The sequence below is a fragment of the Peromyscus maniculatus genome, chromosome 2, assembly GCF_049852395.1.
Source record: "Peromyscus maniculatus bairdii isolate BWxNUB_F1_BW_parent chromosome 2, HU_Pman_BW_mat_3.1, whole genome shotgun sequence".
NCBI classification, from domain to species: domain Eukaryota; kingdom Metazoa; phylum Chordata; class Mammalia; order Rodentia; family Cricetidae; genus Peromyscus; species Peromyscus maniculatus.
The window spans coordinates 78,975,791-78,996,488 of NC_134853.1; the positions used below are offsets into that span (position 1 = coordinate 78,975,791).

Consider the following 20,698-nt stretch of genomic DNA (forward strand, 5'->3'; position numbering starts at 1 on the left):
CCCACGGTGCTATATGAAGATTAGAATTCATTCCACCCATGGCCTGGAATTAGCTCAAACATGTTGAGCATGTATGAGAGCCTATGTTTGATCCTTAGCACTAGGAAAAATAAGTTTTATCTTTGCAACTCTATTTAACACATTCACCATCCTCTCTCCACTTCCATGCCCCAATACCCTTCTCAGGCTCTGTCTCTTTGTAATGAACTTTAGTTTCCACATATAAGAGAAAGTGTGATCTTTATCATTTGTAGTCTTCTGTTCCATCCACATCACACATGAGTTTGTTCAAATTCTTTTACATACACACACACACACACATGCGTAAATTATATATGTAAGTATGCATTTGTGAAATAGCTCATTTTGTTGGTTTAACCGGATCTCTGATAGTTTAGCAAGACCTAGGACAGTCCTGAATCAGTACAACTGGCGTGTGTGCAAAAAACAGCAAGAGAACAAATCTCCCAAGAGATTAGGTTGGGAGTGTGGGCCTTCACCAGAAAAAAAGATGTTCCTCAGACAAATCTTTTTTAAATACTCCACAACTCAGCAACCATTCCCCATAGTTGTCTTTGAGTTATGATCGATACACATTAGAATGGTTTCTGGTTCATTCATTGAGAACCGAATGGAGAGTTAATGTCAGTGTGTGTGGCTGGGTCTTAGGAGCCAGGAGTAGTTTGGCTGTGAAGACACATCCAATGTCCAATGCCAGTTGGACTGGCGAGACCACGAGGAAAGAGGAAATCCTCATTTTGGGTCTTTCCTAATGTAGAAGATAGCTTTCACTGTAGGTTCTGCTTACTTTGTGTCTTAATCAGTGCTGTAATGGAGACCCAGCAGCGTGTCTGCAACTTCCCTTTAATTTTACAATTTCTATAATGAGAGTCCTTGTCGTGTGGAAAGTGCCTGCAGAAAACCCAGCCAGCATTCTGAAGTGTCTATAAAGGACACTGTGACTTCCTGTCTCTGCCATTTGGGTGAGATTTGGCTCTGGAAAAGAGAAATCCGTTCTCTCTTGTTTGAAATTTGGGGGTGAGAATAGCTTCAAAGTTTTCAAAGAACTTCCCTGTGAGCCCGTGGCATTTCAGGGAATCCTTCTGGCCTTATCACTTCTAACTTATTTATTTGACACTAAGCACATTTTCCCATTATTTGAAAGAACATGATGAGCCAGGCTCTGGTTTTTGTTTTTTTTTTTTTCTTTCCTGGTTGCATTTTGAGAATTTCAGTGTGGGAGAGGCATCTTCATTTTGTTTCTAAGCCACATCTCAAGAAAATGGCCCGGACATTTCTCAAAATTGAGAGTTACCTGGTGAACTGCAGTTTTGCCTCCATAGACAATGAAGTCTAAAGCTGCTGAGACACCACCCAGTTTCCTTCCTTTCTTTTCTTGTCTTTTCTCTCTTTTTATCATCTTGTTCAAATCACAGGCTTCCTTTTCTAAGATCAGGAGTGTTGGCAGACTGCCTATTGGCTAGTTGGCCTCAATTAGCCTTCTATCATTGCAAAGGAATTCGTGAGTTCTCCACAAGGTCTGTAGTAGCTCTCTGTACAAGACACTCACTACCTGCTTTCGTAACAGGTTGCTCAGCCAGAATCACTTCTTACTTACATAGCTGACATTTTTTAGCTACTTAAATTACTTCTCCTGATTTGCTCATCTCATTCTAATGATGACCTCCACGGGTACTTACTGTGAAATATTCCTCCGGCATACTCTATAATGCTGAAAACTTTATTCAGCAAAGCAATCCTAAAATAAGAGATAACTTGGAGACTGGCATCCTTGTCCAGAAGATGACTGGGTTATTAATCTGCAGATTGCTTGCTTTAGACGTGTTTGTGTACAAGGTCCTGCAGATGGACAAGATTGGTCATGTACCACAGAGGCTGCATGCATTGGCATGATTTGGCCTCATGGTATTTCCTGCTACTGTTGGTATTCAGTATCATATTTGGGGTTATATATGTGACTGTGAATTAGTCTTTTCTCTTCTGAAAATTTGTTTTTGAAGAACAGCTGTGTCTCCCTTCTGAATTCCTTAATTATTTATCCTCCCTGATAAGTTAAACCTTTCGTTAATGTGGTGAATTGCCAAGAGCACACAGAACTGCTTAGATCATGTAGCAAACCGTATAAACATTTGATAGGACATTTGAAGACACCACATGCTGAGCCCCGATCTATACTACTACCAAATGCTGTGGGATCAATGAAAGGAGCCTGGTGTTGGAATCCTTTGTTGTCGTTTTCTTAACTAACACGGGAATGGCATACACACCAGTTGTACTGATTCAGGACTGTCCTAGGTCTTGCTAACAGAGATCAAGTTAAACCAACAGAATGAGCTAGTTCACAAATGCATACTCATATATATAATATACATATAAAATATGTGTTTTTATAATGGGATAGTTTATATCTATATTTGTAACTGCATTCTCTCGCTACTGTTCTGAAGGAGATACCACCTCATATTCCCATTTAAGTACTGTTGTAAAGAGTCTCTAAATGGTTTTTAAAGAAGTAGAACTTTCACTTTGGCCACAGCAGGAGCGCATGATTAATAACAATACAAAACAGCTCTCATTGCCAAGAATAACAACTCTGAATTTACAAGTTTGTCAGTTAGTATTTGACTTCTCTGTTTTATTCTTTGGTTCTGAGCTTGTTACTAGCAATATCAGCCTAATACATCTCCTATCCTCTTGACCTCATTGTATGAATAACCTCTGACCTGGAAATAGACAGTTTTTCAGGGTGGTGGGTAGGTTGCTGATTTTTCTGTATTTCTGGTCCAGCTGTTGTAACATTTATGCATTCATTCTATTACCCATCTTCTCCTTGGATAACTCACATTTCCACCCAGAGGAAAGTAAGAAAAGCAAGGAGAAATAGCATGTATTAACTCAAGCCCATCATTAGAATTGTCGCTGAGGAGATCTGGGGAGTTCAGTGTCTTATAAATGAAAGTAGGTTTCTGGAGTGGACAGAGGAAAAGCACCTTCTGGTATATCTGGATCTGGTTCTCCAAGGCTTTGAAGGTTATAATTAGTTGCTACTTAATCACATGGCCGTGGGGCTACACAGCTTCATTTCTGATCTGCAGTCCTGTGGTCAGAGAGAGGATTAGATAGGAAGGGCCTGGGTGTATTCATTTGGTCACTTCCTGGAGACAGTTGGACCTTGACTTGAGGACCACCTTATTATACTCTTGGCTATCAAGCTAGAAGAGTAGTGTTTACCAAGCTGACCTGGACAAGGGTTGAAAGTGTCAGCCTCTGTGAAGCGGCAAGGACACCTCCCGTCTCCAGTGACACGTGAGCTTGGAAGGATACATAGGGACACTGTGGTTTGACTGCTTTCTCGTCCCCAGGAGGAAACCTGGGGCACAGTGGACCCTGAAGTCCTCAGCACCAGTGGGTGGGCAATGGGATCAATGCAGATTAGTGTCGAGATAGAGAAAGTGCAGAATGTGTCCCCACCACCCTTTCCCTCATTCCAATGTGTGTTTTCCAGATCTCTAGCATGCTGTGAACACTCTCAGGTATGTCTTCAAGCCGTTGCTAAACATAGACAATAGACCTGGGAGTTTCTCATCCAAACATCACACTTTGAACTCAGACTTTTAGTATGGAGTGAAGAAGCCATTCGTTAAAACTAGTTTGAGGAAGAAGAGTTCGGGTGGCTTAAGGTTTCCTGTACCGAGAACTGGTCACTGAAGGTGGAGGCTATTTTAGAATGAAGTCGACTCACTTCACAGGGGTTATCACCCAAGGCATTAGAAGTGGAGCTATCAAGCCAGGCTCGGTGGTGCACACCTTTAATCCCAGCACTAGGGAAGCAGAGACAGGCTCTGTGAGTTCGGGGCCAGCCTGGTCTACAGCGTGAGTTCCAGGATAGCCAAAGATATGCAGAGAAACCCTGTCTTGAAAAACCAAGAAAAGGGAGAGAGAGAGAGAGAGAGAGAGAGAGAGAGAGAGAGAGAGAGAGAGAGAGAGAGAGAGAGAGAAAGAGAGAGATGGAGTTATCTGAAGGAAGTGTATTTGGCCTTGAGGGGCCTGGAGGAGATATGGCCCTGGAAGGGGTAGGTAGTGGGAGGTGGGGATGTCTGTTTGGTTCATATATTGGCCTCCTGACCTTTAAAAATAGCATTTCTTTTCAGTTAGTTCAGAAACTTCCACTTCTCCTCTTGATTGTGCTGATTTGATAAGTGAGAAAAAGATTGTTCATCTCATAATCACAGGTGTTATTAAATGAGGTAAATACGAGATCAAGGCTTTTCACTTTAAATCACCGTTTTATAGCAGACACCTAGGTTAGTCTCTATCAGCTGTTGCTCTTCTGAGTTGATGAAACAGTCGATAGACAGGCTTTAAGGCATCATCTTTTTTGTTCTGTGTTGTTGGCTTCTTAGAGGGTTACGCTCTGCTCCCGAAACATACATCTTGATGGATGGATGGATGGGTCCTCCCCAGGTCCAGCTTGCTTGGTGACTAGCCTTTCCTACTTCTCCCGTTCATGCTTTTTTGCCTGTGTGTACTTCTCCAGTCTCATAAATACATCAAATTACTTGGATTGTTTTGGGCCACAGCAGCGGTTTCTGTTTTCTTCTTCTGTCAGCATCTTCAGGAGAGCCGTGTACACAAAGACAAAATGGCTTTCAAAGGAGGCTACATCCTCATTTCAGTACTGATGCAGACAGCAGATGGAAGGCCACTCAGCTCTACCTGCTGGTGGTTGTAGGAGCTGCCTGGAGATTAACCTCTTCTAAGGCTCTGAGCTATTTTTGAGGTCAAGACTGCAACAACATTAAAGCTAGAACCCATTAGAAAATCACTTTCATCATCTCTTCTTTTTTCCAAATCAGTGGCTCTTTTTTTTTTCCTTCTGATCTCATAACCCTTTAATCTCCTTTGTAGCAGAACAAGGAGACTGTTAGTGTTTGCATCCAATGAGGTTAGCATCCTTGATAGATAACAGCTTCAGAAGACACGAAGATATTAGAGGAGTGTGTGGAGAGACGAACTTCATCTGTAGGTTGGACTGCCTCCATGCTGAAGGTGCTCTGCTCTCCTGGTGCAAGCAGGGGCCATTTTTGTGGATGTTTTCCCGCAAACCAGGCTCAAAGTCTCCAAAAGAGACACAGCAGAAAGCCCTTTGTTGCGTTATTTCTAAAGGCTTGAAGTTTGGAAGGGAAGGGATTTTGTTTTCCTCTGAGCTGCACAATGGAGCCTTCACAGAACCTCTTTGAAAAGGAATAGCTACAGCCTTTGTGTTGAAGGGTGTGTCTTTTGGCAGGGTCTGCTGATGCAGACAGACTGGCTGGTGATTAACAAAGGTCATTCGACTTTGGAATCTGGCTAGCAGCCTCGGATGGTATGTCTTCTGTGTGTGGAAAGACGACTCCCAAGAAACCAAGGCGTTCTGGAGGTCCCCTCTCCAGGACACCCCTAAATCTGGTCCAGGGACGTCCTGATCTAACCAGTATTCTGCTGGGACTAACGGACCAGCCTATCAATCATGGAATAAAAGAACCTTTGGAGATCTTGGTGAATGACATCTGAGGAGGAGAAAGGTGCTGCTTTTCGGGAAGAAATGAAAACAGTTAATTCTTTGTTGGGAAGAGTAGAGCTTCGGAGGAGCCCAGCCTGCCCTTGTAGCGTTTCACTTGTGATTGTCAGCCTAGCAGAATCCAAGAGAAGCCATGTTGTGCACGGAGGAGAGGCTCTGAGCTAAAATGGCTGCTCCTCCAGCTCAGAGGACTAGGGCAGCTTAGTGAGTCTTAGAGCTTCAGTGACGCAGGAGCCCCTATCTCCTGCAAGTGTGATAAACACATTCAGCAGAGCTGTGGCTGGCTTGGCTGAGATGAAAGGACTAAGCTTGGGGGATGGGGAGTGCGCATTGGATGATCTGCTTTTTTTCTGTGAAGTGTTCTAAATGCAGGAGTCGTCTGCACCATGGAAAAATTTGTTTTCAGGTCTAATGGACTGTGCGAAAGGAGAAGTGGGGTGGGGCCTCGGTGACTGCTGTAATTTGATCCAGAGCTGATAGCAACCTCTTCCACACAATTTAGGCTGGTGCTCAGACATAAAAGCTTGTGTATCTGGAATATTGAGACTTAGTTAGCCGAAAGGACTCTGGTGCCCAGTTCAATGTTTATTGAAACAGGATAAATTGCTGGGTGAAAGAAGAGGAGGTAAAATATCTCGGTCTCACTCTGCAAAGCTCTGTCCAGAGCTGGACTTCACCAGAACTTATTTTAGCAGGCTACTGGCTGAAGCATTCTTTCATAGAAAATCTCATGCCATGGCTCCTTGCACTCCACTGACATATTATTACTGGACTTTGTTCCTCCAGCAGAAATCACATGACTTTTATAAGAGGTATAGAAAATTGTATCATAAAAGGATTTGGCTGCAGCTGGAATTCTTAAGACACTTGGTTCTAGATTACAGTGACTTAGTTGGGTTTGTGATGCACTTCATGAACTAACCAATTCATTTAGACATTAATTGGGTATCTCCTCGCAGGAATATATACTAATATAGGAAGAACTAACTACACCTTCCCAATATGCTGACTTCTTCATGGTGGGACTCTCCATGGAGGTAGCGTGAAGCTTTCCATAGATTTCAGTCACATGGTGAATTACAGAATAAGGCAAAGGGACCATGCTTTGCCTTATTCCACACCAGGCTCACAGGTTGATTTTGTTGTTGTTGTTTTTTATCCAAGTATACACTTCCTGTTTGTAAATGAGAAGGAGTGGAAAAGGAAAGCCCTGACCCCAGAAGCCCCTCTTCAGAACTGCTAGTTTTTCTGAGGTCTTAATGCAAACCAAAGTACCAAAGTACACTCTTAAACCAGACTCGATTGTCATCTAAAGTTGGCTGCTTGGAAATCTCATGAGAAATAGTTTATGACCTAATTAGACTGGTGAAGCTGTTAGGTTTTAATTGGTAGGTAGTAAAAGAGCAAATAACCACTTACCTCATGGGGGAGAGCCACACTGTTTGGGGAAAAGAAGAAAGATGTGAACCCCAGTATCAATACAGTTATTAAGATAATAAAAGCGATACTAAAAGCCACAGCCATTTCTAAGAATCAATCCTATTACCATTTGGTGTTAAAACACACTAATGCAACAATATGGAAGTGGATAAAAGAAATGGAAATTTCCTTGCCCTTCTCTGGGTATGTCCTCTTTCTTTCTGAGAAGATTCTAGTTCAAAAAGAAAAGGTCCAAGGGGAAATCAGAATCAACTTTAAGTTACCTAGAATTCTGAATGTGGTGGAGAAACGCAAATATCTGCACAAACTTTTGAAGTATTAATGTTTCCTTGACAAGTGGCATTTGAAGATCTAGCAAACCAGAAAACATTTATCTAGATTTTCTTTCCTTTGAAGTTAGGAAGTCAAGGACTTTGTCTCTGTTATATCTGATTGCCTTTCTTTGGCCAGTGTTCGAGTTGGCAAAGAGGAGCGGGAGAAATGTACTGATGTTGGGGTTTATTCCATTAGCGGCTGTAGCCACTCAAGGTTTGTGGTGAGTGCATTCCTCACGAGCTTCCTTCTGACTTCTGCCTCAGGTTCCTGATGTGAGAGAGGAGTAGCGCCTGATCATGGAGGTGCTTCAGTGTGATGGCTGTGACTTCCGAGCCCCATCTTATGAAGATCTCAAGGCGCACATCCAGGATGTCCACACGGCATTCTTGCAGCCCACTGATGTTGCAGAGGACAATGATGAGGAACCACCATCCGGGTCCATGAATGCAAGTAATCAGACAGAGGTGGAGTTTTCTACTATAAAGGATGAGTTTGTGATTGCGGAAGATTTATCAGGTAATTCTACACTAAACTTACGTGTCGGGTAAAGCTTAATTGCTCTTTCGTTGTTATTATTACTTTTACCATAGTTCTTATGTGTGGCTTCTGTACTTTTCTTACTCCCTGCAAGTCATTTTTACTGTTTAAATATCATTTTTCTCTTAGTCATCTTAGGTGATGATCCTTTTAGCATCCCTGTGTGTCCTACTTTTAATTTTGAAAACAAAGTATCTTGGAAAGCTCTGGAATAAATCCTACAGTAGATGAAAGTTGTCTTGATTCTATACCTAAAGCTATCTATGACATCTTCATTATTAGTGCTCTGTGGATAGTCTTCCGGACTGCATCCTGAGTCATCGTGCCTGTTGAATGTGATGCTTATTAGTGAAGAATAACTGCAATTGTGCTGATTTGTGTGGATGCATTTTATATTCTCTTTGGCTCTACTTTTTCTCATTTTACTCTTCTTAAATCTTCTCTTTAGGTCAAAGTGCAGCTGCATTGGGGAGCGGAAGTTACTATGGCCACAGTCCAGGATATTACGGTCAGCATATTGCCCCTAATCCCAAACCAACCAACAAATTTTTTCAGTGCAAGTTCTGCGTACGCTACTTCAGGTCAAAAAATCTCCTCATAGAACATTCTAGGAAGGTCCATGGAGCTCAAGCTGAAGGGAGTTCAGCAGGACCTCCTGTCCCAGGATCCTTAAATTATAATATCATGATGCACGAAGGATTTGGAAAGGTCTTTTCTTGCCAGTTTTGCACATACAAATCACCTCGGAGGGCAAGGATAATTAAACATCAGAAGATGTACCACAAAAACAGTTTGAAGGAGACCACCGCGCCACCACCTGCTCCTGCCCCACTGCCAGACCCTGTGGTTCCACCCGTGTCCTTGCAGGACCCCTGCAAGGAACTACCAGCAGAGGTTGTGGAGCGCAGCATCTTGGAATCCATGGTCAAGCCTTTGACCAAGTCTCGAGGCAACTTCTGTTGTGAGTGGTGCAGCTACCAGACCCCCCGCCGAGAACGCTGGTGCGATCACATGATGAAGAAACACCGAAGTATGGTCAAGATCCTTTCCAGCATCAGGCAGCAGCAAGAAGGGACTAATGTGCCGGAAGTGCAGAACAATAATGAACCCAGCCCCACGTCCACCTCCCCCTACCTGTCCATGAATGCTGCAAGCCGGGAGATGCCCAACACTAACGTCTCCAATTTCAGGGGCTCCGTCGGCAACTCCATCATGAGACCCAATTCTTCTTCAGCTTCCAAGTTTTCTTCTATGTCTTACCCTCAGATGAAGCCGAAGTCACCTCATAATTCTGGCCTTGTGAACTTGACAGAAAGGTCCCGTTATGGAATGTCTGACATGACTAATTCGTCTGCTGACCTGGACACTAACAGCATGCTGAATGACTCTAGTTCTGACGAGGAGTTAAATGAGATAGACAGTGAGAACGGTTTAAGTGTTATGGATCACCAGGCATCAGGCCTGTCTGCAGAGCAGCTGATGGGCTCTGATGGCAACAAACTGTTAGAGACCAAGGGGATTCCATTTAGAAGGTTCATGAATAGGTTCCAGTGTCCCTTTTGTCCTTTCCTCACCATGCATCGGCGCAGCATTTCCCGCCACATAGAAAACATCCACTTATCTGGAAAGACAGCTGTCTACAAATGTGACGAGTGTCCATTTACTTGCAAGAGCTCCTTAAAACTTGGGGCTCATAAACAGTGTCACACGGGTACGTCAGATTGGGATGCTGTGAACTCTCAGAGCGAAAGCCTCTCTTCCTCTTTGAATGAAGGTATGGTATCTTACGAGAGCTCCAGCATCAATGGCAGGAAGTCGGGAGTCATGTTGGATTCCTTGCAGCAGCAGCAGCCACCACAGCCACCTCCACCACCACCGCCGCCACCGCCACCATCGCAGCCACTGCAGCAGCCGCCGCCACCGCCGCCGCAGCTGCAGTCACCACACCAGGTGCCACCCCAGCCGCAGCCACCACCAACGCAGCAGCCCCAGCCGCCCACCCAGGTCCCACCCTTGCACCCTTACAAGTGCACCATGTGTAGTTACTCCACCATGACTCTCAAAGGGCTAAGAGTCCATCAGCAGCACAAGCACTCGTTCTGCGACAACTTGCCAAAATTCGAGGGGCCGCCCTCAAGCCTACCACTGGAAAACGAGACAGAGAGCCACCCCTCTTCCAGCAACACTGTGAAGAAAAGTCAGACCTCAATTCTTGGGTTGTCCTCCAAGAATAACTTTGTAGCTAAGGCCTCTAGGAAGCTTGCTAATGACTTTCCTCTTGATTTATCGCCTGTGAAGAAGCGAACAAGGATTGACGAGATCGCGAGCAATTTGCAGAGCAAAATCAACCAAACCAAACTGCAGGAAGATGCGATCATCAATGTTGAGGATGATGAGGAAGAAGAGGATGACAATGAAGTAGAGATAGAGGTGGAGCTGGACAGGGAAGAAGAGACAACAGAATCCATCATGGAGGTTCCCACTTCCTTTGCAGCCCAACAGATTTGGGCCAGAGACACCAGTGAGTCCCAGAAAGAGCCCACCTACAGAAGTATCACCCACGATTACAATGCCACCAATGGGGCTGAGATTGAACTCACGCTTTCTGAAGATGAAGAGGATTACTATGGCTCTTCAACAAGCATGAAAGATCATCAAGTGTCCAATGCGGCTCTGCTAAACACCCAACCCCCTATCTATGGGACGGAACATAATAATGAAAATACAGATTTCGGTGACTCTGGAAGGCTTTACTATTGTAAACACTGTGACTTTAATAATAAGTCTGCCCGGAGTGTTAGCACACACTATCAGCGAATGCACCCATACATTAAGTTCAGCTTTAGGTATATCTTGGACCCCAATGACCATAGCGCAGTGTACAGGTGCCTGGAATGCTACATCGACTACACCAACTTTGAAGACCTCCAACAGCATTACGGTGAACATCACCCAGAGGCCATGAATGTACTCAACTTTGACCATTCAGACCTGATCTACCGATGTCGGTTTTGTTCCTACACAAGTCCAAATGTCAGAAGCCTGATGCCACATTACCAAAGAATGCATCCCACGGTGAAAATCAACAACGCCATGATATTTTCAAGCTATGTTGTAGAGCAGCAGGAAGGGCTGAATGCTGAGTCCCAGACCCTGCGGGAGATTCTGAATTCGGCTCCCAAGAGTATGGCGACATCCACGCCCGTGGCTCGTGGTGGTGGTATGCCCGCTACGTTTAACAAAAATACGCCTCCCAAGACCTTTACTCCAGAATGTGAAAACCAGAAGGACCCTTCAGTCAACACCGTGGTCGTTTATGATTGTGATGTTTGCTCGTTTGCAAGCCCCAACATGCACTCTGTCTTGGTTCACTATCAGAAGAAACACCCTGAAGAAAAGGCCTCGTACTTTAGGATCCAGAAAACCATGCGCATGGTGTCTGTGGACAGAGGCTCTGCCCTTTCCCAATTATCATTTGAGGTGGGTGCTCCATTGTCTCCCAAAATGTCCAACATGGGTTCCCCACCCCCCCCACAGCCCCCGCCACCAGACCTCAGTATTGAGCTTTACTACTGCAAACACTGCTCCTACAGCAATCGGTCAGTTGTGGGGGTGCTTGTTCACTACCAGAAAAGACACCCAGAAATAAAGGTCACTGCCAAATATATCAGACAGGCTCCTCCCACAGCTGCCATGATGCGAGGGACAGAAGGGCTCCAAGAGTCCCCTCGGCCTCCTGCCCCCCTGCCGCTGAACCGGAGCAGCTCGGAGACAGATTGCCCTCCGGCGGAGACCGAGATGTTCTTCTGCCAGCACTGTGATTACGGGAACCGGACGGTCAAAGGGGTCCTCATCCATTATCAGAAGAAGCACCGGGACTTCAAGGCCAATGCGGATGTCATCAGGCAGCACACAGCCACCATCAGAAGCCTCTGTGACCGAAACCAGAAGCCCGCCGGCTGTGTGCTTCTCCCCGCTTCTGGGATGGAACGGGACAAAACGAAACTTCGAGCGCTTAAGTGCAGGCAGTGCTCGTACACCTCTCCTTATTTCTATGCACTGAGGAAGCATATCAAGAAAGACCACCCTGCCCTGAAGGCCACGGTCACGTCCATCATGCGCTGGGCGTTTCTGGATGGCTTAATAGAAGCTGGCTACCACTGTGAGTGGTGCATCTACTCCCACATGGAGCCCAGTGGTTTGCTCCTGCATTATCAAAGGAGGCACCCTGAGCATTATGTAGATTATACCTACATGGCTACCAAGCTCTGGGCTGGGCCAGACCCATCCTCTCCCACTCTCACCATGCCAGCTGAAGCCAAAACATACCGATGTAGGGACTGTGTTTTTGAAGCCGTCTCCATCTGGGACATCACCAATCATTACCAAGCATTCCACCCCTGGGCCATGAATGGTGATGAGTCTGTGTTGCTGGATATCATCAAGGAGAAAGATGGTGTAGACAAGGCCATCCTTGCGCCTGAAGAGTTGATAGGCCCTGTGAATTGTGAAAACAGTATGCCCACCCCCCTCCCTGAGCAGGAAGCTGAGTGCCCAGAGGATGTAAGACTTTCCCCAGAGAAAAGCATTCATCTGGCTTCAGCTAACCCTGCTATATCTTCCACCCCATACCAATGCACAGTGTGCCAGTCTGAGTACAACAACTTGCATGGCCTCCTCACCCATTACGGGAAGAAGCATCCTGGCATGAAAGTGAAGGCTGCTGACTTTGCACAGGATATTGACATCAACCCGGGCGCCGTCTACAAATGCAGGCATTGTCCATACATCAACACTCGCATCCATGGCGTCCTGACACACTACCAGAAGCGACACCCGGCCATCAAGGTGACCGCTGAGGACTTTGTGCATGATGTGGAGCAGTCTGCTGACATATCCCAGAATGACGTGGAGGAGACAAGCAGGATTTTCAAACAAGGGTATGGTGCCTACCGGTGCAAGCTGTGTCCATATACACATGGCACTCTGGAGAAACTCAAAATCCACTATGAGAAGTACCACAACCAGCCCGAGTTTGATGTCTTTTCCCCATCTCCCCCGAAGCTGCCAGTCACCCTCGAACCTGAGATAACCACTGAAGTGAGCCCCTCCCAGGTCTCAGTGACCGAGGAGGAGGTGGGAGAGGATCCCATGTCTACTTCTCACTTCTCTACCTCGCATCTGGTCTCCCACACTGTGTTCCGGTGCCAGCTCTGCAAGTACTTCTGTTCCACGAGGAAGGGCATTGCCAGACACTACCGGATCAAGCACAATAACGTCCGTGCCCAACCCGAGGGCAAGAACAATCTCTTCAAGTGTGCCCTGTGTGCCTACACCAACCCCATTCGCAAGGGACTGGCAGCCCACTACCAGAAGCGCCACGACATTGACGCCTATTACACCCACTGCCTTGCAGCCTCCAGGACCATCAGTGACAAACCCAACAAGGTGATCATCCCATCCCCACCCAAAGATGACTCCCCTCAGCTGAGCGAGGAACTACGGCGGGCTGTGGAGAAGAAAAAGTGCTCCTTATGTTCTTTCCAATCTTTCAGCAAGAAAGGCATCGTGTCCCATTATATGAAGCGCCACCCAGGGGTGTTCCCAAAGAAGCAACATGCGAGCAAGTTGGGGGGCTACTTCACAGCTGTCTATGCAGACGAACATGAGAAGCCCCCATTGATGGAAGAAGAAGAGAGAAGCAACTTTGAGAGAGCCGAGGTGGAGGGCGAAGCTCAGGACATGGAGTGGCTCCCATTCCGCTGCATCAAATGCTTCAAGCTGTCCTTCAGCACGGCAGAGTTGCTGTGCATGCATTACACAGACCACCACAGCCGGGACCTCAAGAGGGACTTCATCATTCTCGGCAGCGGCCCCCGCTTCCAGAACTCCACCTTCCAGTGTAAGCACTGTGATAGTAAATTGCAAAGCACAGCCGAGCTGACCTCACACTTGAACATTCACAATGAGGAATTCCAGAAGCGTGCCAAACGTCAGGAGAGGAGGAAACAGCTTTTGAGCAAGCAGAAATATGCAGATGGTGCTTTTGCAGATTTCAAACAAGAGAGGGTAAGGATATGTTTTGATTTCCCTTCCCCCAGGAGGCCTCTCATCACTGGTGCCCACACGCACTCCTTCGTTGCCAGCCAAACTGCTGCAGGCTTCCTAGTGACTTAGCTTGCCAGAGAGCTCAATAAGTCAATTAAACATTTCGAGCTTGATTATCTCCCATTCTATACTCACCCCACTCCATGGTCCTGTTCCCCTCCCCTTCTCCCTCTGACTCCTCCCTCCCATGGCTCCCCAGGGGAGGTTTGGGGTGGTTTCTATGTATGTCTTCTTGCCAAGGAGTGTATACTGAAGCCTAGTTAGACGACGATGCTTGATTTTCCTAAGGCATTTGTGGGCTGTTTCTTGGTATCCTTAGCCCGTCTCAGCTGTGGCTCGGTCTCCAGTGTTCGCTTCAGGAACCTTAACACCTCAAGGAATAGATTTTTTTTTTAAATCAAGAAGTTCATTAAAAGAATAGCTGTGCAACATTCCACTTGCGTAGTCAAAACTAGTCTTGAAAGCCAGATAACTTAGTAGCAGTGACTATGGGCTTCACAGAAATCTCTCCTCACCAGCCGGAGCCTAACTGGGTTCCACAGACTGCGTCTACTAGGCCATGTGTCGTGACTGATGAAGTTGATATATATATATAAGTATTTGCCTCTGTCTTCTTTGGTTTTTAACTGGCTAATCCTCTCTAAAATACAACATCCAGTAAACTGTGAGAGTAAAATGCCTGCCTCTGAGGGAGGGTGTGGTATACTGATGGCTACTACTGTATTTTACCAGCCTTTTGGTCACTTAGAAGAGGTGCCAAAGATCAAGGAGAGGAAAGTGGTGGGCTACAAGTGTAAATTCTGCGTGGAAGTGCACCCAACGCTTCGAGCCATCTGCAACCACCTCCGGAAGCACGTCCAGTATGGCAACGTCTCGTCTGTGTCGGCTGCCGTGAAGGTGAGAAGGGGAAGGTCCAGGTGCCTGTGTGTGTGCGCGCGTGCGTGCGTACGTGCGTGCGTGTACGTGTGCGTGTGAATGCGAATGCACATATCTGAGTTATTTATTAACCCATTACTTGAAGCACTGGGCAGAGTGTGGCTTGGGATGCGGGCATTCTTGAGTTATGCTTGGCTTGCTTTGGCTTGTTTTGATTTCCTTGCAGGTTGGACCTCCCGCATCATTCTGTTCAGGGAAAGGTTTGGTTTTGCTCTGGTTTCTGATTCTGGGGGACAGTTTAGTGGACAAAGATGGTCCTACGTTCTCACGTAGGAGGCTTGGGGTCACATTGTTCATGCTGATTGTCACTACCTCGTCATTCTGAATTGTCAGAGCTCGTGGGAGGAGTTGAGTGGGCTCTGCCCCCATCGTCTGCCCCCCCCCCCCCACTGCCTCACCCCTGCTGTCATCTGCCTAGGCATGTGACAGTCCTGGAGAATCAGCTGTTTTCTTCTTTCCAGGTTCTTCGAGGCGTGCAAGGGGCATTGATCAAATATAAAACTCAAAGTGTTTAAGACCTGGTTTGTCTGCTGTACACTTCTTTCCATATGATACAAGCCAGTGTCTTCTGCCTCCACCTTTACTTGACTATCTGTTTTGAATATCATAATCCAAATAGCAGCTGCTGTGTCAATTGCTAATTCTCCACCATTCCATCTAGAATGCAGTTAGGTACCTCCCACTTCTGAACACAGAAATGAATTCAGGTTTCTGCCCTTTCCATCTGGATATTGGAATATATTTTTATTATTTGCTCTTTCTTGACCTTTGTGTCCTGTTTACTCTGAAGGTAAAGCTTATCTTTTCTTGAACACTGAACCGTTGTCTTTGATGAGAACACTGGCAACCCAGGGACAAGGGACATAGTTTTTACTTACTGCAGTGTCCCAGGCTTGCTTCCTAGCCAAAGAGCTACTTAAATAAAAACTGATAACGTCAGACTCAGACTGCTCTTTAACTTTTGGAATTAATCACACATTAACCTTCATTTGGAGGTGGCATTTTTATCTGCAAGATCGAGGCAGGGAGCAAGGATCTCTGCTCAGCTTCATTTCCAAATGGCCCAAAGTTCTTCGATGGCTATTGTCCTAGTTACTGTCCTACACTGTCACCAAAGCGACTTTTATACATGAAAACATTTAACTGGCGACTTGCTCCTAGTTTCATAGGGTTAGTCCATTATCATGGTGGGTGTGGGGAGTGTAATGGAGCACCGTCAGGCATGGTGCTGGAGAAGTAGCTCAGAGATTTATATCCTGATTCATAGGTGGGAGAGAGAGAGAGAGAGAGAGAGAGAGAGAGAGAGAGAGAGAGAGAGAGAGAGAGAGAGAGAGAGAGAGAGAGACACTAGGCCAGACATGAGCTTTTGAAACATCAAAGCCCATCCCTAGCAACTCACCTCCTCTAACAAGGACACACCTCCTGATCCTTCTCAAACAGTTCATGAATTAGGACTAAGAATGCAAATATATGAACCTACGGAGGCCCTTCTCATTCAAACCACCACAGCTAGACCTTGCTTTTCCCCTCCCTTCCCTTCCCCTCCCCACCTGTCTCCCTCCAGTTTCCCCACTTCCTTCTATCAGAGCGATAATCCTAATCCAACTTTATTTTGGAATAGATGAGATCACAATTTCAATTTTCTTTCTAGACTGGTAATGAATGAACTGTCTTCAGGCTGGGAAAGCCCATGCCGCATGTCTCAGGCTCTCCATTCCCAAATTATGTCATCCCCAAACCAACACTACTGTGAAGGAAATGACACCCAAGCTTGTCCTTCCTCTACGGTGGCCGGAGAGGCAGGGGAGAGAACACTGACAGGAAATGCTGACGAGCTTGGGAGCATGAAGGGAAGAGAAGAAAGCTGGGGTTGTAACCATGGATATTTATTTTGTTGGTGGGGCATGTGTGTGTGTGTGGTTCTCTTAGCAGGAGGCTGAAGACCCTTCCCACTTGTTCCTGGATGGAGTGGAAGCAGCCAGAGACGACAGTGGCAGCCTGGTGGGCCGGGTGGATGGTGGACACTGCTTGCTTGATGGAATGTTGGCGGATGAAACCCGGCCGGGGGGATACCATTGCAGTCAATGTGACCGAGTCCTGATGTCCATGCAGGGGCTGCGTTCTCACGAGAGGAGCCACCTGGCCCTGGCCATGTTCACCCGCGAGGACAAGTACAGCTGCCAGTATTGCTCCTTTGTTTCTGCTTTCAGACACAAGTAAGTGTCACTGGGTCGTTCGTCCTTGGTATTGGGAGAAGATATTTTAGGGAAGACAGATAAACTACAGCAGGAGACAGACACTCGATGAGTCTGAAAGCTCAGCTCATGGCTTCCACCTGCACTAAGGTGTCCCCAAATATAGGGAGACCTTGACCCTCACTCTTGTCATCTATAAAATGGGACTAACAGCCGTAGTGATGAGATGACATTAGATGGCCAATGTTGGCATTTAAAAATTGAGAAATTGTGGAATTGTTATGGTTTACCCAAGGGAAGATGTTTTTACTGCTAGATCCACCAAATATTTAGCCAAAAATTAAGTATCATTTGAAGAAGTCAAGTTCTGTTTGGAAAACTGAGTCGTTAAAGTGGGCAAATGAGTCCTGTTAACCGGCACGACTAAAAAGTCATTGGAAGGTAACGAGGCTATGGATGCTGAGGAGTTGCTTGGAGACCAGCAAGGTGGAGGGGTGGGGGAAAGCATCTCTGGCCAAGCCTGGCAACCTGAGTTCAGTTCCTGGGTCTGTCTGTTTCTCTCTCTCTCTCTCTCTCTCTCTCTCTCTCTCTCTCTCTCTCTCTCTCTCTCTCTCTTTTACAAATTGCTAAAAATATGGGGAGGCTAAGAAGCAGCAATGTCCCATGTCCCATCACTCACCACAGCTTTGAAAGTAGGAACTTGGAGTGATGAGAAGCAGGGGCTGGGTAGTTCTGAGAAGAGTCAACTTTTTGTCCCATAAATATTCTTCCCCTTAAGACTGGCAGAATATTGAAGGTAGCTATCTTACTGTTTATTTCTGTTGTGACTGAAAATGAGTGAGGTTTGCTTGTTTCAAGGAGACAAAGTACAGACGGAACTACCGCAGGCAGGAGGAAGCCATGTTTCTCTGGAGAGTAGAACAGATGACATACTTTTTATTCTGATCTAGAGTCTAACATCTAATCTATACTGTCGCATTAAAACTGCTATTCTTTTCAGTTCCTTGAGTATTAAACCACACTGCATAATACACAGAGGCCCCCTGTAAGTTATTTTGAATAAAAAAATAACTTATACCTGGCATTATGTTTTGGGAAAATATGAAGATGAGCAGGATATAATTGGCTTATAAAAAAGAATAACCAAAAAAAAAAAAAAGTGACTCGGCAAAATAAGGTACACTTTTTAAAAAGAGATTTCAGTGAAATTTAACGAAGGACAATGCACCCTCTGCTTGGGAGAGTTAGGAGGGTTTTATAGATTATGGACTTTGAGTCAAGTCTTACCATGGGAAGGTGGAATCGGTGTAGTTTGAAGAGTCAGGGTAGAGAGAAATAGACAGCTCAAAGTAAAGAAGTTGTCAACCTCACTGAGGCCAAGCTGCTGGTTTAAATAAGCCTTAACTTATGTGAAAGGAATAGTAGAAGTTACCTCCTGGCTACCTAAATAGACACCCTACTAGGATGTCTTTAGATGCCAGGAATTAGTGCATTATAATTACAGTACTGGCAAAAGGAAGAGTCTGGAAGGAGTAACATATTCATAATTACTAATAATTATTGCACCTGCTGATATAGCAGGCTCTATCTTAAGTATCTTCAATTATTACCTCTTTATATTTACAAAACAGCCTTATGAGCTATGGCCCCATTATTATCTCCATATTATAGATGGGGAAAGTGAGGCCTAAAGAGATGAAATAGTTTTCCTGAGGCTACAAGCTCATAAGTAAATAGCTAGGATTCTGTCTCAGGCGGTCTGACTGTGTAGCTCAGCCAGGGAGATCAATTTAAAAGAAATAATAGGAGCTCATTTAAGGAGTTAGGGGATTGGTTTCAGGAATGAATCAGTAAAGGCCAAACAGCAAAGTAGAAGTGGCATCCAGATTGGGGTCTGGTTGGCTGAGAGAATGGCAGGGCCACTTGCAGAAATGAGGAGAGTCGGTTTTGTGGGGACGTGTGCTGGGATTGTATGTGATGCAACGCGGCTTGAGTGCAGGCTAGCTAAGGGACATCCAGAGGGAGCTGTCCGGAGGCAATTGGTAGTGCAGCTGTGGAGCTCAGGAGAACATTACGTGTTTCAGTGGTAAGCAGTAACAGTTCCACGTGAGTCATCGAGAATGGAATGTGGATCTCTAGGGTACGGTATAAATGAGAACATCCCACACCTTGTTGGTTAGATTTATTATTTTTCAGACTGATAATTATTAAGAAGGACTAGGGGTTCATTCTAATGAAGTCGTGTCCTCATAAACTGCTTCTGGAAGAGTGATGTGTGGCAACTGTGGTTGTACTTATGAGAAAGTCCACCCCTTCCTTGGACTCCTGCCTCCTCGAAACACTTGCACTGTGCTCCGCATTGGTGTAGATCCTGGGAACGAGGCAGCTCGTGTGAGCAGGTCATGCACTTGGAACTCTCCTGTCCCTCCTGCTCCTGATGAAAGTGGAATTAATGATGTGAGAAAAGAAAACCCTTGCTAGATTTCTCTAACCTCTAACCTCCCTCTATCCCCTACCTCCCCTCCCCCTCCGCCTGTCTCTCTGAATTAGATAGGCACTCTCACTAGCAGGGCAGAAAAACCTTCTGTATTTGGATTACCATCTTCCAGGGATCCGTGCTATGAGAAGAGAAAAAACATGATCTGCTATGCCTGTTATTATGAACCCAATCTCTCAATCCAAAATGACCTGTCTCTGTCTCTGTCTCTCTCTCCGTCTCCCCCCGCCCCTCTAGTTTCATGCAGCTATCCTAGAACTTGCCATATAGCCAAGGCTGGTTTTGAACTCCTGATACTCCTGCTTCTACCTTCCAAGTACTAGGATTATAACTACGTGCAACCACATTGGACTTCTAAAAACATCCTTTAATCACTTCCTCCAGATTCTCCTCCTGCTATGATTCCTCTCAGAACTTGGCCTCTTTATTTATTTTTTGGTAATGGTGTGTATCGTCCTTAGAAAACAACAGGGAAGACTTGAAACAGCTTAGAAGTCTGATGCTTAGAGGGGCAGTGGGAAAAGGTTTGCGGTTGTTAATCCTGGTTTCCTTTTCTTTCATCTCCAGCTTGGATCGCCACATGCAGACCCATCACGGACACCACAAACCGTTCCGCTGCAAACTGTGCTCTTTCAAGTCCTCCTACAACAGCCGGCTGAAGACACACATCCTTAAAGCCCATGCTGGTGAGTTGGTGTTTGTGCTCTGCCTCTCTTGAGTTGGCTATCTCATGGCCTTGAGTGAAACTTAAAGTCTACTCGAATGAACGTAATTTATTCTTGGGGTAGTTGCATGTTCACTTTTAAAGAGAATGCAAAATTGAATTTTATTCATAAAACCAAAGTAATCACCAATGTTTTGTTCGGCTCATGCCACCACTAGCTTAGAGTATGCTGTTTTTGTTTTTAAAAGAAATTTCTGAATTATCTTAGCTTGATCACAGAATTATAAAAACAACAACAACAACAACAACAACAACAACAAAAAACTCTTACTAACAGCTGAGATAGAATGTAACAGAAAACTCAGGAAGCATGAGGTTTCCCAGGAGATACCCTTAGGGAAGCCATGATTTTTCACTTGAGTCAC

At 45.6% G+C, this 20,698-nt stretch overlaps 1 protein-coding gene across 7 annotated transcripts in view; it reads left to right on the forward strand.

The window, feature by feature from the left end:
* The window catches only part of Znf462 (zinc finger protein 462), a 179,492-nt gene that overhangs the window by 91,816 nt on the left and 66,978 nt on the right, over window positions 1-20,698 (forward strand). For 6 of the 7 annotated variants that reach the window (XM_076564229.1, XM_076564228.1, XM_006985266.3 and 3 more), the window contains exons 2-6: window positions 7,600-7,852; window positions 8,322-13,942; window positions 14,714-14,878; window positions 17,030-17,133; window positions 20,177-20,295. In XM_076564229.1, coding sequence (XP_076420344.1) covers window positions 7,633-7,852; window positions 8,322-13,942; window positions 14,714-14,878; window positions 17,030-17,133; window positions 20,177-20,295 — 6,229 coding nt within the window. In that variant the 5' untranslated portion in view covers window positions 7,600-7,632. The remainder of the gene's footprint in view (window positions 1-7,599; window positions 7,853-8,321; window positions 13,943-14,713; window positions 14,879-17,029; window positions 17,134-20,176; window positions 20,296-20,698) is intronic. The other variant, XM_042271195.2, reaches the window with a different exon arrangement.